This window comes from Prorops nasuta, unplaced genomic scaffold (assembly GCF_024137725.1).
Source record: "Prorops nasuta isolate Cenicafe-Biocafe unplaced genomic scaffold, Cenicafe_Pnas_1.2 PNAS00018, whole genome shotgun sequence".
NCBI classification, from domain to species: Eukaryota; Metazoa; Arthropoda; class Insecta; order Hymenoptera; family Bethylidae; genus Prorops; species Prorops nasuta.
The window spans coordinates 3,247,624-3,260,941 of NW_027116815.1; the positions used below are offsets into that span (position 1 = coordinate 3,247,624).

Consider the following 13,318-nt stretch of genomic DNA (forward strand, 5'->3'; position numbering starts at 1 on the left):
AAAGCACGATAAGTCCAATTAAGTATAATGCACTCTACTGATAAGCTCAATAACGAAACTCTTGTAGCGCGTTAATCACCCTGGGCCCATTAATAATAGCCGCTCACAATTTATAAGGCGTACTCCAAGATTACCCCCACCCCCCTCCTGTATAACACGTCACGCGGTACCCCACCAGGAAAACATCGGTTTTAATGGCTACCATCGTTATTCGACGCCGATTTTTCGCCGATTTTTGCTGTTCCCCCAATAAGACCATTTACACTTTAGGTTATCCTTGAGATCCAGCAGAAATCCACATCGCCGTAGTTATCCGCGCAACGATCAAGTCCAACTCGCGCCTTTCGAGTCTCCGCCGTGTTTCTTCGGCCTTTTTACTCCGTCCGATTTCTAACCCGAAAAACTATACACGGTGTGTATAACTAATTTTTTGCGCGCATCGATCTTACTCTTGTTCTTTTATGCACGCCCCGCTTTAAAATTGGTCGAATTCTGTTACTCACCCGGAGAGCCTTATTTACACACGCTACAGACGCATACGAATGGCGCCTTAATCCGGGCACTATCCGACGTCGTCACGGTTCGCCAATAAAAATTCATCAAGATCCTGGCAAGTCCCGAACGATCGGTTAATATCGTTATAAATCAAAGCGTTTGGTTTCCTCTTTCGACCGATCCCTGTAACGTTCGGCCACTTGTCATCGAGACCGGCGAAACGTCGCGCGGATAAATCGTTAGACTTCCAGCGCTCTGTTTTATCATCCGTCGGTAAAGAAGGGTCAAAATCCCGAGTGAAGGGCCCAGCCGACGTTATTCATCGCCCTCGGTCGTATTTCTCATATAAAAGTATGATTAGACCGAGGCGGGACAGCGATTAGAAGCTGTTAACATAACTCGATACTCTCTCGACATTCGATCTTCTCGTCGGGTTGAACGAACCGGCTCGAGGAATCTACTCGCGTCCGAGTTTTAAATTGCCGATCTTCCGAGGAGATTTGTGGTTAATAATCCTGTTAATCCACGTCGGCTTCGTAGTAGGCAAATAAAGTCGAGCCTTAGCTCCTCGCGACTACCAAGTTTGCAGTATGCCAAGATTTACGAGCTGCTCTCGCTACGCGTGCGTAAATTCTCTCTCTCTCTCTCTCTCTCTCTCTCTCACTCACTCTTCCGAAAGGGGGTAAAAACGAAGCTGGTGGAACGTATAGCTTGCACCGGTTAGAAATTCCGGCGATGCACAAACGGCTAGGGGGATAGGGTACATAAAATTGAAAAGATGGCCTAATGGCGGTGGGGGGAGATGGAAAAATGAAAAAATGACGAGCGAGAGACTCGTACAAAATAGAGATGTGATTGGCGCGTCGGGACTGACGAGAGACGAGAGGGTTCGTTAAATTGAGATCTTGGGGAATCACGAGAGCGCATTATGCAAATGGTCGCATCGAATTTGCGGTTGGTGAAAAATCCATGGCGCGTCTCCGGGCCCCATCGGCGTTCGGGGTGTAAGTACTGGTTGACCTTGCGAAAAATGCAGACTTTACACGCTCGCCGACTGTCCCATAAAGGCCGATTTACATTATGCGGAACATCAACGTCACGGAATGGGCCCTCGGCCATTTTATCGTGGTATCCCTCGTGAGATTCGTCTGATATGTTAATCATCTGTCCATATTGAAATTCCTGCGCAGGACGCAGAAGAAGGAGCTTTGATAAGGGAGGCAGAGAGAGAGAGAGAGAGAGAGAGAGAGAGAGGGAGACGGCGCGAGTGGGGGGAAAATCGAGAGAGGGGAAAAACATTTCCCAGCACTCGTTCGTAGTGCAGCGAAACCCTGTTTCTTACTTTATTGTTTTCCCGTTCGCGAGAAACTACCAGGTTTTAATGGCACTTACGCAAATCCTCCTCACTGCTCGGCCGTTAAATTAGCTTGTCCAAGCTTAACTTTATCTCTCTTGTATTTCTTATCGCTACAATCTTTTTTTTTATATATAGGTATAAACACACAAGAGATTGTTTTCTCTTCTTCTCAATTTGCACTGAATTTTACAGCTCTTCATTGCTGGGACAATCGCTTGACAAACATCGAAGATCGATCCTCTCTTGCCATAAATATTTTGTCACTGATTTGATTCGTTCGTCGTTTCGGTGGATAATCGAAAATCAGAAAATGTAGCACTATATATAATGAAGCTGTTTCTGAATTACAGATGGCAGAGAAGCCTCTAGATAAGAATTAAGAAGTTAACAGTCGAGGGGAGGGTCTCTCGTGAAACGTCCTGTATTGGCGATCCGTTCGGATTGATTTTTCAGCGAAGTCGTTATTAATGTCGACGCTCGCGATAATTGAGCAAAGCTAATTGGCATTGCTGAAATTGCCATTGATAATTTATCGACAGCACGCGTCCTGGATGAACTCTCTTTATTCCCACAAGTATAGTATATCATGTTTCATTCAATCGTATGTGAAACTTAATAACGAAGTCTCGAGATGGAAAATAATTGGTTTTCGTGGATGATGTATAATACAGAATCATTTGATCCAAGACCGGTTTGTCCCTCTCGTCGAGGTACAAAAAGATATATACATATGTCTACCACCATTCAGAGGAAAAAAAGACGATTACCACGGTTGATAAGTCGATTTTACAGATTGCAGCAAACGACTTTACTCGCAGCTGGCCGTGTGTATCTGTTTTATCAGTTAATAGTACAGTAAAACCTGTGTGTATATGCAACAGTAAACGATTGATATATTATATTAAATTCCTTCTTTTTCACACTATAAAATTCCTGACTATTATTAACGATGGCTTAAACTTTCCTTATCTCATCCAATTAATTTTCTCACAGCTGTTCTCCTTTGCATATCAATTTTCACAAACGTGATTGATGTTTCCACGGTAGAAAGTGGAAAATCAAACAAGATCCAGCTGGATCATTAGTCAATTAAATTCGAAACGTGTTTATAGCATTTTCACGCAACATCGAGTCTTTGACGCCACGTAAATACGCGACGACAAGGAATAATTTATTTCACAAGTTCCGCTCCTTATTTCAAATTTCATTTAAGCGTGCCAAGGTTCGATAGAGTCTTTTTTTCAGGATTTGTACCACGTGCACAGTAGACTAATTAATCGGAGCAGCTAAACTGCTTTGCGAGAATTTTCTTTTTCCCTGTGGATTTAACGGTGTGATTTCATTGTACGATATTCGATTGCGAAGAAAGCGAGCGACTATTACCGAAGGTAAACGTAAGAGCGGATTACGTAAATTGACACACACGCGACGTAATAGAAGTTCAGATGGTACACGAAAGAGCATTCAGTAGCAGCGGCTCGATAGGTAGCTTCGACCGGCATCGAACAATTGTAACTCAGTCATCGAACTCTCTTTATCATTTTATTCAGGATGCAAATTGCAGAGCACCGCAGTCGCTTTTGCTTTCACTAAAAGTATAGTGCGACAGTAAAGGATGTTAACCAACCGAAACTCAGCTTTATTTCAATTTCTTTGGTCATTAAAAAAAATATTCCATTTGCTTTTACAGAAAGGAAAAATTAGTCTTATCCCACGCAGACCTTACTGCTCTTTAATTACGATTGCATCGATGTTTAGTCGTTAGCGGGTTGGTCGAGTCGTGCAATTCGATGCAAATGGCGGATTGCGTTGATTTTGTTGATTTTTTATCGCGTCAAATTGCATAAGAGAAGCAATCCGTCGAGGGTGGATGCCAATTGGAACGAGAGAGGCGCAACGCGCGCATCGGATGGAATTTTCAAAGTTGTGGTACCGTGAACTCGCGCGTTCGTGTTGAGGTTGGCGGTGGTCGAGCCCATGATGGGCGTACCCCGCCGCTCCCGAAGGGGACCTATATAAGTAGACTTGCGATCCTATAATACAATCACTTCGGCCTCATCAACATCACAACATGCCTCTTCACCAAGTGAGTACCCCTTTTCTACCATCTTTTCCACTATTTCCCAAACACTCGAACGTCTCTCATCGATCATTCCCTGTCAATTGTCTCGAATCCCTCCAGCTTTTTTCTTGTTTTATTTAAACCACCAAAATTGACGTCTCTCGGTACGAAGATTTAAATGCAAAAGTGAAAAGAAGAAGAAAAAAGTGAATGCAGTGACCATATATAAGAAACATATTAGAAAGCGTTTGAGCGATTGGCGCTTATGCAAATATTTGCTCGTAGGTTTCATTGTTATTGTTTTTCGTCGGCCTTGTGGTTGGACAGTACGAGGAGCAGTATCCGGCACCGACTCCTGTACCAATCCTGAAGCAAATTAACAAGTGAGTGGTGTTGGAAAAATTTCTCTTTGCTTTGATAATAAACTCTACGTATATTAAGTAACTTAATATTTATACACGTTAGACAATCGTTCTTCTTATATACACGATTTAACATTTTTCTTTCTTCTTTCGGGACACGGTGAACGTCGTAAAGACACAACGAGGATGGCAGCTACAGTTATGGATTTGAAGCAGCGGATGGATCGTACAAAATCGAGTCGAAATATCCAAATGGAGAGGTTTATGGCAAATATGGATTCGTGGATGATACAGGGAACATTCGCGAAGTGGAATATGGCGCGTCTAAGCAACGTGGGTTCGAGCCAGTAGGAACGGGGATCAATGTACCCCCACCAACCGTCAGGAACAATAACGTGGACGAACCGGAAGACGATGGCCAGTACAGGGAAGACCCCAACATATATCATACGGATCCCAGATACACCAATGGCGAGCGATACGACATTGTACCGAAACCTCCAACAGCTTACAATCCCAACCATTTCCAACAGATTCGACAGTATCGACCATTTCAACAACCTCAAGAGCAACAACAGCAACTTGTCCCTACCACTTATCGACCAGCACTAAGGTAATTTTCTCTCGCTAAAATTATATTCACTTTAGAACATTTTCTTAACTTTGGAAAAATGTCTTTTCGATCGAAAACAATTTGCCAGATGGCGAGACGCGGATCTTTCCTCTTTTCCTTCTTTATTATTATTAGAGTCAAAAGCGCACCACCTTGGCTGCACTTAATTTACGCTGTTGCGCGGAAAGTACCTTGATAAAGAATACATTAAATGTCAAGTGAATCGCTTGAAAGTAGCGGCATACGGCGTGACTTGCACAACCGTGAGCGGCGTAAATGTAGCCGGAGGAGAATCTCGGATGAAACGATTGGTGGATTCGTTCGTTTTATTCGCAGTTATCCCACGCCGAGCAGATATTCCCAGGCTCGGAGCTTCGAAAACGAGTACCAGCCGCAATTTCGAACGCGGTACCAGCCGAGATTCGAAGGACAGCTTCGTAGGCAGCAGCAGCCAGTCGAGCCAAGAGCCTTTTTTGGCCCTTCGCAAATCGATCCACTGAATCACGCCAGTACCAGCATCGACGTCAACACTGGCCTGGCTTCTTACACTGTCAGATACCGAAGATAAATAACCACCTGCCCCCCGCTTACACGCTGAGTCTCCTTGAGAATTTTGACGAGATAATCGACTTAGCACCCTGCACAGCCAATTTCATCGAGAATCAACCCTTCTCCCTCATCCGCCTTGATCTCTGTATAGACTGGGTGTCATTTTAATTATACAGCCGAGCTCGAAACTGTGGATAAATAAATTTGGAAAATCATTGGGAATTCTAAAGCTTCGTAAAGAAATTTTTTAAATATTTCAACAAGTTTTTTTTTCTTTTTTTTTCATTAATTTGATTGAGTTTATCCACTGTTTCTGGTTTGACCGTAACTCGGATAATGATGCTCTACTTCTTCCGACTAATTTTGACTGTCGAACTATTTAATGGATTTATTTACTGGTTTGGACAATCGAACAATCTCATTGTACGATTGTACGAATTAATTAGTCTGCGTACTTTAACATACTTGTTTTCACTGATTCTAATTGTAAGCCTTCTACCTCTGTTATAATATTAGTGACATCGTGTATGACTCTCTTTAATATATTGTTTAGTCTCGATATACAAATTTTTCATCTCCTCGATCTCTTTATCAGTACAAATACATATATAATATTGATTATTGATGTTTGGCCATGGGATAAATTCATACTTATATTGAATTTAAGTTTATAGTCGGAAGAAGCTGTTTGTTTCAGTAGTAAGATAAGGTTCGATAAAGGATCATCGAACTTAAGAGAACCCGGATCCCGGAAGTGGAGGGCTTTATCGCGAGTTTCCGCGAAGCTGGCGCAGTGGACACGCTTTTGCGAGAAGTGTAGCACAAAGAGAAATGTATACGGATCAGAGAAAACGAAGGTGGATGAAATTCCTGGGCGTGGCCTCTTGGACACGATGGCCTTGCTTGTGGCCGCAAAAAGCATTTATATACGTTCTTTTCCACGCAGCTCCCATTGCTCGTTGCAAATAACCCGATTCTTCCAAGGTTACACTTACCCGACCAATTATTGTAGGTTCAGAGGCCACCACACCACACTTCTCGACGTTCTAAAATGAAAACATTTCAACTTTTTAACGTGCTCTCAATAATTTCACGAAATTAATAAATCCATTAAGTGCTTCTCGAGAGGTGAAAAAAAAATTTGATGGATAGCAAGATCGAACCAGTATAAATATATAAGGACCAAGGATAAGATCATTGAATTCTCGAAGGTGGGTATATTATTTTGTTTTTCTTTGGCACGGTGCAAAGTGTCTCTCTTTTATATCTGTGTGTGTACGCGTGCATATGTGTGTGAGTGTGTGTGCACGCATTGCGCGTGGCTTTCATCGGACGGTCTCACGCAATTTCGCGAGTTCACGTTCACTCTTGATAAATTCTGATGCAAGGCGTGGTGCAGCGACTCGCTCTGCTGAGCCAGTTGTCTGTGCTAGTTTACTTTCCTTCGAATATGTAATAAATATAACTTTCATCTTTTTATTGCCCATCCACTAATTGCGCAATTACTTATAAAACTATTCCCTTCCGCCACGAAAAAAGAATCCTAACCCTGAATTTTCCATTACGTCGCCTGACAATAATTAAGAAAAATAAAATTACACTTATACGCCGAGTAATTATAACGAAAGAAACTTTGCATCGGTCACTCGATCAGTATCAGCGTATGTAAGGAATTTATTTTTTTTGCAAATTCAAATCCTTATGATCGAGAGGACCTGCCTTATTTCCCTGAAGTAATTAGCGTAAAATTATGCAAGTGGATCCGGTTACTGATAGAGGTCCGTTAAGTAGATCCATTAAGCAACTGTTGCCCGGAGCTAAGGCAGGAACGCTTTAAAGGGAAAACGGCTTGAACCAAAATGGCGCTGGATTAGATACAAGGCACGTGGCTTATTTTTATCGAGGAAATAAAATTTAAAACTAATTCTTCCGTTAAAAGATAAAGCCTGCGTATAAAACGTCCAAGTTATGTTTCATTTCCTCTAATTTGACGTTACTTTAACATCGATATATTATATTTCCTGAAAACTATATATCTACCTTTTTGCGTGGGGTCACAAATGGACGTTTATCTCTAAATATAAGCCGTTATAACGCCTTATTAAATTTTATTTAAGTACCCAGCGAAACGTGGAAAATGTTCCCCATAGAATCTTTTTTTATACAGAGCCGCCTCTCCGTCAATGTGCTCCAATCCCGCTCTTTATTCAAGCTCTCACTATTTCTAGTCGGCGACTACTTCCGAGAACGTAAGAATTCTTACATCAGAAAGTAATCTTTACATTATATAATTATCGCTGATCCTATTCGACGAAACGGAAAGCTGAAAGGCGATAATTAGTTTGTCACTTGACCCGACAACCTTGCTCCATGATATTTTTATTCAAACCGAATCGAGCTAATTGGGTCAGCAAAAAGTTTCAACAAAGTCATGTCAAAAATGTGCGTTGCGAAAGGTGAGCTTCGAGCTGCCCTTAATGTCCACTTTCTATATTAGAGCTCCAAACGAATTATTACATCGATACTCTTTCTTCTTTATTTCTCTTTAGGGCAAGGTGTAACATTAGTTGGAAGGTATGCAAGGTCCACTAGCGGACACGCGTATATATATACTGCTCCATTTGCCTTTCACAGGTTGCAACGTGAAAAACCCTGAAACTTCGTTGCCTTGAAACCCCATTCAAGCGAAAACCAAAATTCCTCAAAGCAAATGAGAAAATCAATCAATCACACGAATTAACGAGCGTGAAAACTAATAGTGCGTTTATATCAGGAAATAATAGTGCACGTATAAAGCAATGTTAATTCATGCAACTGGAGAAATAAAATCACGATTATTTAATAACCAACCAAACCGACGACCAGCGACCGATCGAATACTCGTGTATTTTTTCAATTCTTCACGAAAGTTTCTTGTATAACTCGTTGAAGTCTGCATTCGGATATAAGCCTGAAGAGTGACGCTCGGTTTTTTTTTCTTTTCGTAATCCTATAATAGAGAAGAGAAGAAAATATCGTGCTGGGGCAAGATATAATCTTACTCTCCAGCATTGTATACTCATTGAATGATTCGTAAGTTTCTTTTTTTCACGCAAATGAATTTCATTTAACATAGAGGTGATGAAATAATTACACAGAAAATCATGGAAAGGCAAAGAAGAGTTAGCTGAGGGTGAAAATGGAAATTATGTAATAATGAAGTGAAAAAAAGACGTTTGAGCTTCAATAGTAAGTAGCTGGTGGGGTGCATTTGGGGGACATAAGGTGCTGTAACGAGACAAGGCGAGCAAACAGGAGTCGAATAGATAGTGAAAGTACCCTGAAGAGAGGGGACGGGGACGGTAAGGTATATGAGGGCCTCAGATCGGCCAACCGCCGCTACTCTAGCCTCGCTGCCTACTTACATTGACACACACTAACACTAGAGCGGAATACAATGCACACAATCGCAACGGTACGTATTCCCCATGGATTATCTCCCCTTTCCTTCAAGAAAACGCATCCCGAGACTCTCAAGGTCGCTTCCCTCTCCTCTTGTGATGTGTCGAAAATCCAGCTGGAAAGATTTGTGCCGTGACTCGTGTGATTGTCCTGTGAGTAGCTGCAATTGTCTCTGGTGTTGATGCGGAACGTTCTTCACGATGTCGAGAGTTTCCTCGCGTGAAGCATTTTGAAAAAGTGACAGTGTTGGGAGGCCTCCGTTGCATGGCCGGACTATCGTGCAGGGAGCCAATTTGTGAAATCGCGGATGTACCGTACGCCTATGCCCGATTGAAATTTTGTAATTGGATTACGCGCTCTATGCAAATTAAACATCTCCCGTATCTCGATTCTGCTCACGTAAGAAATTCGATGGAAAAATATTTTAACGAGATTCACCCCATTGAGCGATACGTTTGGTAATAAATATGTTTTATCGTACAATCGATCAATAGTAATTAGTCTGCCTCGTCAATGTTGGTGTCGATCGATTTCCTCCTTTCACGTCACGGGAGCAGCGATATTAATTGAAGAAAAACACGAGTTGCATTTATCGTGGTCGGAGAAAGGCGGTGACGCAATTCGCAGGCGTAAAAGCAGCAAGTATTGTCGCGTGTAATACTGACGAGATACGCACTTAAGCGGTTTATTAGAATGTCGCACTCGCGGTCAATCGGGCGGAACTTCAGGAAGTCTGAAACGAGTTTTTAGCCATTAACCAGCTTAGACTGGGATTACCAGTCTCGTGGGCACGTAAGATGGCTGGAGTAATTACGCGTGGTATACTCGCATGGATTTCGAGGCAAACCTATTATTATTCCGAGGAGGAGGAGGATGGGCTATGGAGAGAATCAGAAGCTTTTCGATATAGAGATCTCATGGTATTGTTTATTGACAGATATCGGCGTTGCTAGCCGTGCTAGTGGTAGTGTCGGGCCAGCAGTATCAGCAGCAGGGAGCAGCCGGTTATGCGGACGATTACGCGGATTACGAGGCAGCCGCACCAAGACCAGCTCATCCCACACCGAGAAGTTACTCGAACGAGCAGGCACCGTCCCAGCGCCAAACAGCGAACGCCCCGAAGCCAACGGCCCCAGTGGCCATCTTGAAACAGATCAACAGGCACAACGAGGACGGCTCTTACACTTACGGCTTCGAAGGCGCCGACGGCTCCTTCAAGATAGAAACGAAATTGCCGACTGGCGACGTTAAAGGAAAGTACGGATTTGTCGACGACACTGGAAAGGTCCGAGTGGTGGAGTATGGCGCGAACCAATATGGCTTCCAGCCGGCCGGGGACGGTATCACTGTGGCACCACCTACGTTGGTCGATGAAACTACCAACAAGGAGTCGCTACCGGCGCAGAACTACCCGGACTACGATTACCAACAGCAGCAGCAGCAACAGCCCCAACCACCGGCTCCGGCGCGAAGCGCGGTGCCGCTGAGACAGCAACAGTCGCACACGCACGCGCTGTACGCCGCCGAGGAGCCAAGGTCACTGGAGAAGCAGCCAATCTTCGCACCGGCGGCGCAGCCCCAATCGCAACTTCCGCCACAGTCTCCGTTGTACAGGCAGGCCTACGACGAACCAGCGCCCCCATCGCAAGCCTACAATCAGGGACCCGCTCAATTCAGTCCTGCTCCGGTTCAGGAACCCAGGGCGCAGCCTCAGACCCGCAGCCAGAGCGCTGCTACCGCCGCTGCTGGTGGTGGAATCCTCGATCAACTCGCCAGGGACTACGCTCTTCCCCAAGGAGTCGCTCCTCCTCTACACGACATCAGTTTTGGCTACTATTAGTCTCTAGTCGCTGAAACATCGACCAGCCAAAAACTTGCCTTGCAATGTCCTTCTTTAATCGTCCGTCCCATATATCATGCTGTAAGAAATTTAGGATATTGTAGAGCAGACCTCGTTTCTCTTCACCATTCATCCGGCATTAATCACGATGCAAAGTGATTTCAATGCGATTGCTCAGGCTCGATTAAAAATTATCTTGCAAATTCCGAGCGCAGCTGTTTTCTGTGTAATATATGTGTATATATTTATTTATATGCATATTTACTATATGATAATTTATTTTACATGAGTCACCGAATCTCTCGCATACGACGATTCTTTCTCTCTTATAATATGCGAAACAGCTGCCCTCTCGGCTTGGGCTTCCGCCGATTGATTCCGAAACCCCGTGATCCTCTCCCCCCACCACACTCTCCTTTCTTCACTCTTATCAGTCACCGTGTTGCATCTTCGTGTTCCAGTGCCATCGCGATACATCGAAATGGCACACTCTCTTCTCGTTAATGCTAAGTAATTGTAATTTTAAAGAAAACAAGAAATAAATGCAATAAACCGAGGTCCAGACATCTAATAATAAATTTACCAGCTAATTGCGAAAAATCCTCTTACGACAGAAATTGCAGGCAACATCCTGGCAGGCTGCCGAGATGATAATGTCATAACGCCCCTTTTGTTTGAGGCAAGAATTACCTAATATATGTTAATCTTATGTAGGTAACGCGTCGTCACTCTACCTCTAGCTTATAAGAATGAATGAAATTGGTTAATTGGCATGTTCGCTTTCTGTCTCGTTATCGTCAAACATCATTAGCATTATTCGCTCTTCTCATCACATTATGCCCTGCATCCGAATATTTTCCCACTCGTTCGAATGCCTTCGAATCACTCATTTTTTTCTTTTTTTCAATTGTTTAAGCTCGTTTCAATTCTTTACATCCAATTGGAATTACTCGCGTTTCTCATCGTTTTGCGTCCTTTGCTTCTTTTTCCCACTCGCGCGTTTACCAAATTTACTCAATTGTCCTCCCCCGTCTTCTAGCTAAATTCAGTGGGGGGAAGTCGAGGAAGGAAAATTCCAAAAGAACAGTTCCTCGCTTCGATTAACTCTGCTTTATGCCACGTGGTTATAACTTTGAATTTCCTGGAGAAATCTCGAAAAAACCTAACTTATATATTAATAATCGTGAGTATTAATTTTAGGAAACAGGTTTGTATACATGATTAATATATATGTGATACTTAAAATTATATATAGCTTCGAAATTCACCTCCATCTGATTCAATATCGATATAAGTAAGAGGTTGGTACTTTTTCGATAATTTTGAGTTAGGCGTAGCATTGGCCGATCGTTACAGGATGCGATATTATATTCACTGGCAAGGACACCTGATCATCCAAGATCCTTTTCAATGCCAACTCGCCGCTTCCTGCTGCTTCGCTCGAGCGCCTCGAACTTTCGAAGGGGAAAGTTATTTTCACGAGCCTATTTTCACACTCGTGGATAACGAGCATACGCGTTCCTACATATACGTTCCGTTTTTTTTTCCTACTATAACGCACGTGCACGCAATGATATTTCATTTGGCAGATAAATGCATGATAAATAAAGCATTTATTACGTAAATTTGGAGCTCGGTCAGACGCTGAAAAACCTCGGAAGCTTTAATAAAAAATCCAGCCCGCTCATTTATTCGTATTTGAAATGACACATGTCGATTATATGTAGCCTTTTTATATCAATCCTCATAAAACTATGATCTTATATAATTTTTATCAATTCTCCAGTTCTTATCGTGTCGTATAATTTTACCACCGATTTCCTTCAGTATTAAACTCTTATTCACTTTGGGAAAATAGAAAATGCGGTTTTGTTGGAATTATAGGATAAAAGGATTTTTTTATTTGGCGGAATATAGGGGAAAAGAAGTGCGCATAATTTTTGCACGATATACAGCAACTACCCACGGTGCATGGATTTGTGCAAACAAACTGTAGACTGCACTCACCTACGTGTGTCGAACATTGAAATACTCGTATGCCTGCCCACGTGGACGATCTTTTCTCACGACCCGATCTTTGTTAGGGCTTGCCTGCCGTAACGAAAACTTTGATTAATCCCCATTAAGAGTTGTCGAATGCTCGTTCATTTTTCTTATGCAATTTTACTGATGAAACTCTGCAAAGTGAATGAAAGAAAATTTCGTATTATTAAATGAAAAAAAAAACGCTGAATTAACATGCTTGTCAAAAATCATGACACATCTCACTCAAATTTGTATCTTTCCATTATATACGTTTCCTCAGCGAGCTCTTGAATAACATAATAGAAATGCCAAGAGGTTTGAGTTCCTAGCGAAACATTACTGCAAAATTTTGGAAGAAATTAGCGTTAATTTTGCAAAAAGCTCGCGAGACGGATTAAATAGGGAGGCGAGAGTGAAGTATAATGGCGTAGAAAGGCGGTGGACCAGTTTTTACGTAAATCTCGCACGGTGGACGTCAGTGGAAGAATTGGAGAACGCACGGACCGCCCTTTCACCCCTGGTTTCTTGTGGTGGGGAGGAATTTGGCAATGAAGAGTTCGGGGAGCGATTAATT

The 13,318-nt window shown here is 42.7% G+C and overlaps 2 protein-coding genes across 2 annotated transcripts; both read left to right on the forward strand.

The window, feature by feature from the left end:
- Nucleotides 1-3,757: 3,757 nt before the first annotated feature.
- On the forward strand, nucleotides 3,758-5,940 carry LOC136780005 (uncharacterized). The gene is made up of 4 exons (XM_066738017.1): nucleotides 3,758-3,938; nucleotides 4,200-4,297; nucleotides 4,452-4,889; nucleotides 5,226-5,940. The coding sequence occupies exons 1-4, from the start codon at nucleotides 3,924-3,926 to the stop codon at nucleotides 5,455-5,457; spliced, it is 783 nt and encodes a 260-aa protein (XP_066594114.1). The 5' UTR covers nucleotides 3,758-3,923; the 3' UTR covers nucleotides 5,458-5,940.
- A 2,934-nt stretch (nucleotides 5,941-8,874) lies between these two features.
- Nucleotides 8,875-10,719, forward strand: LOC136780015 (uncharacterized). The gene is made up of 2 exons (XM_066738038.1): nucleotides 8,875-8,892; nucleotides 9,817-10,719. The coding sequence occupies exons 1-2, from the start codon at nucleotides 8,875-8,877 to the stop codon at nucleotides 10,717-10,719; spliced, it is 921 nt and encodes a 306-aa protein (XP_066594135.1).
- Nucleotides 10,720-13,318: the final 2,599 nt, after the last annotated feature.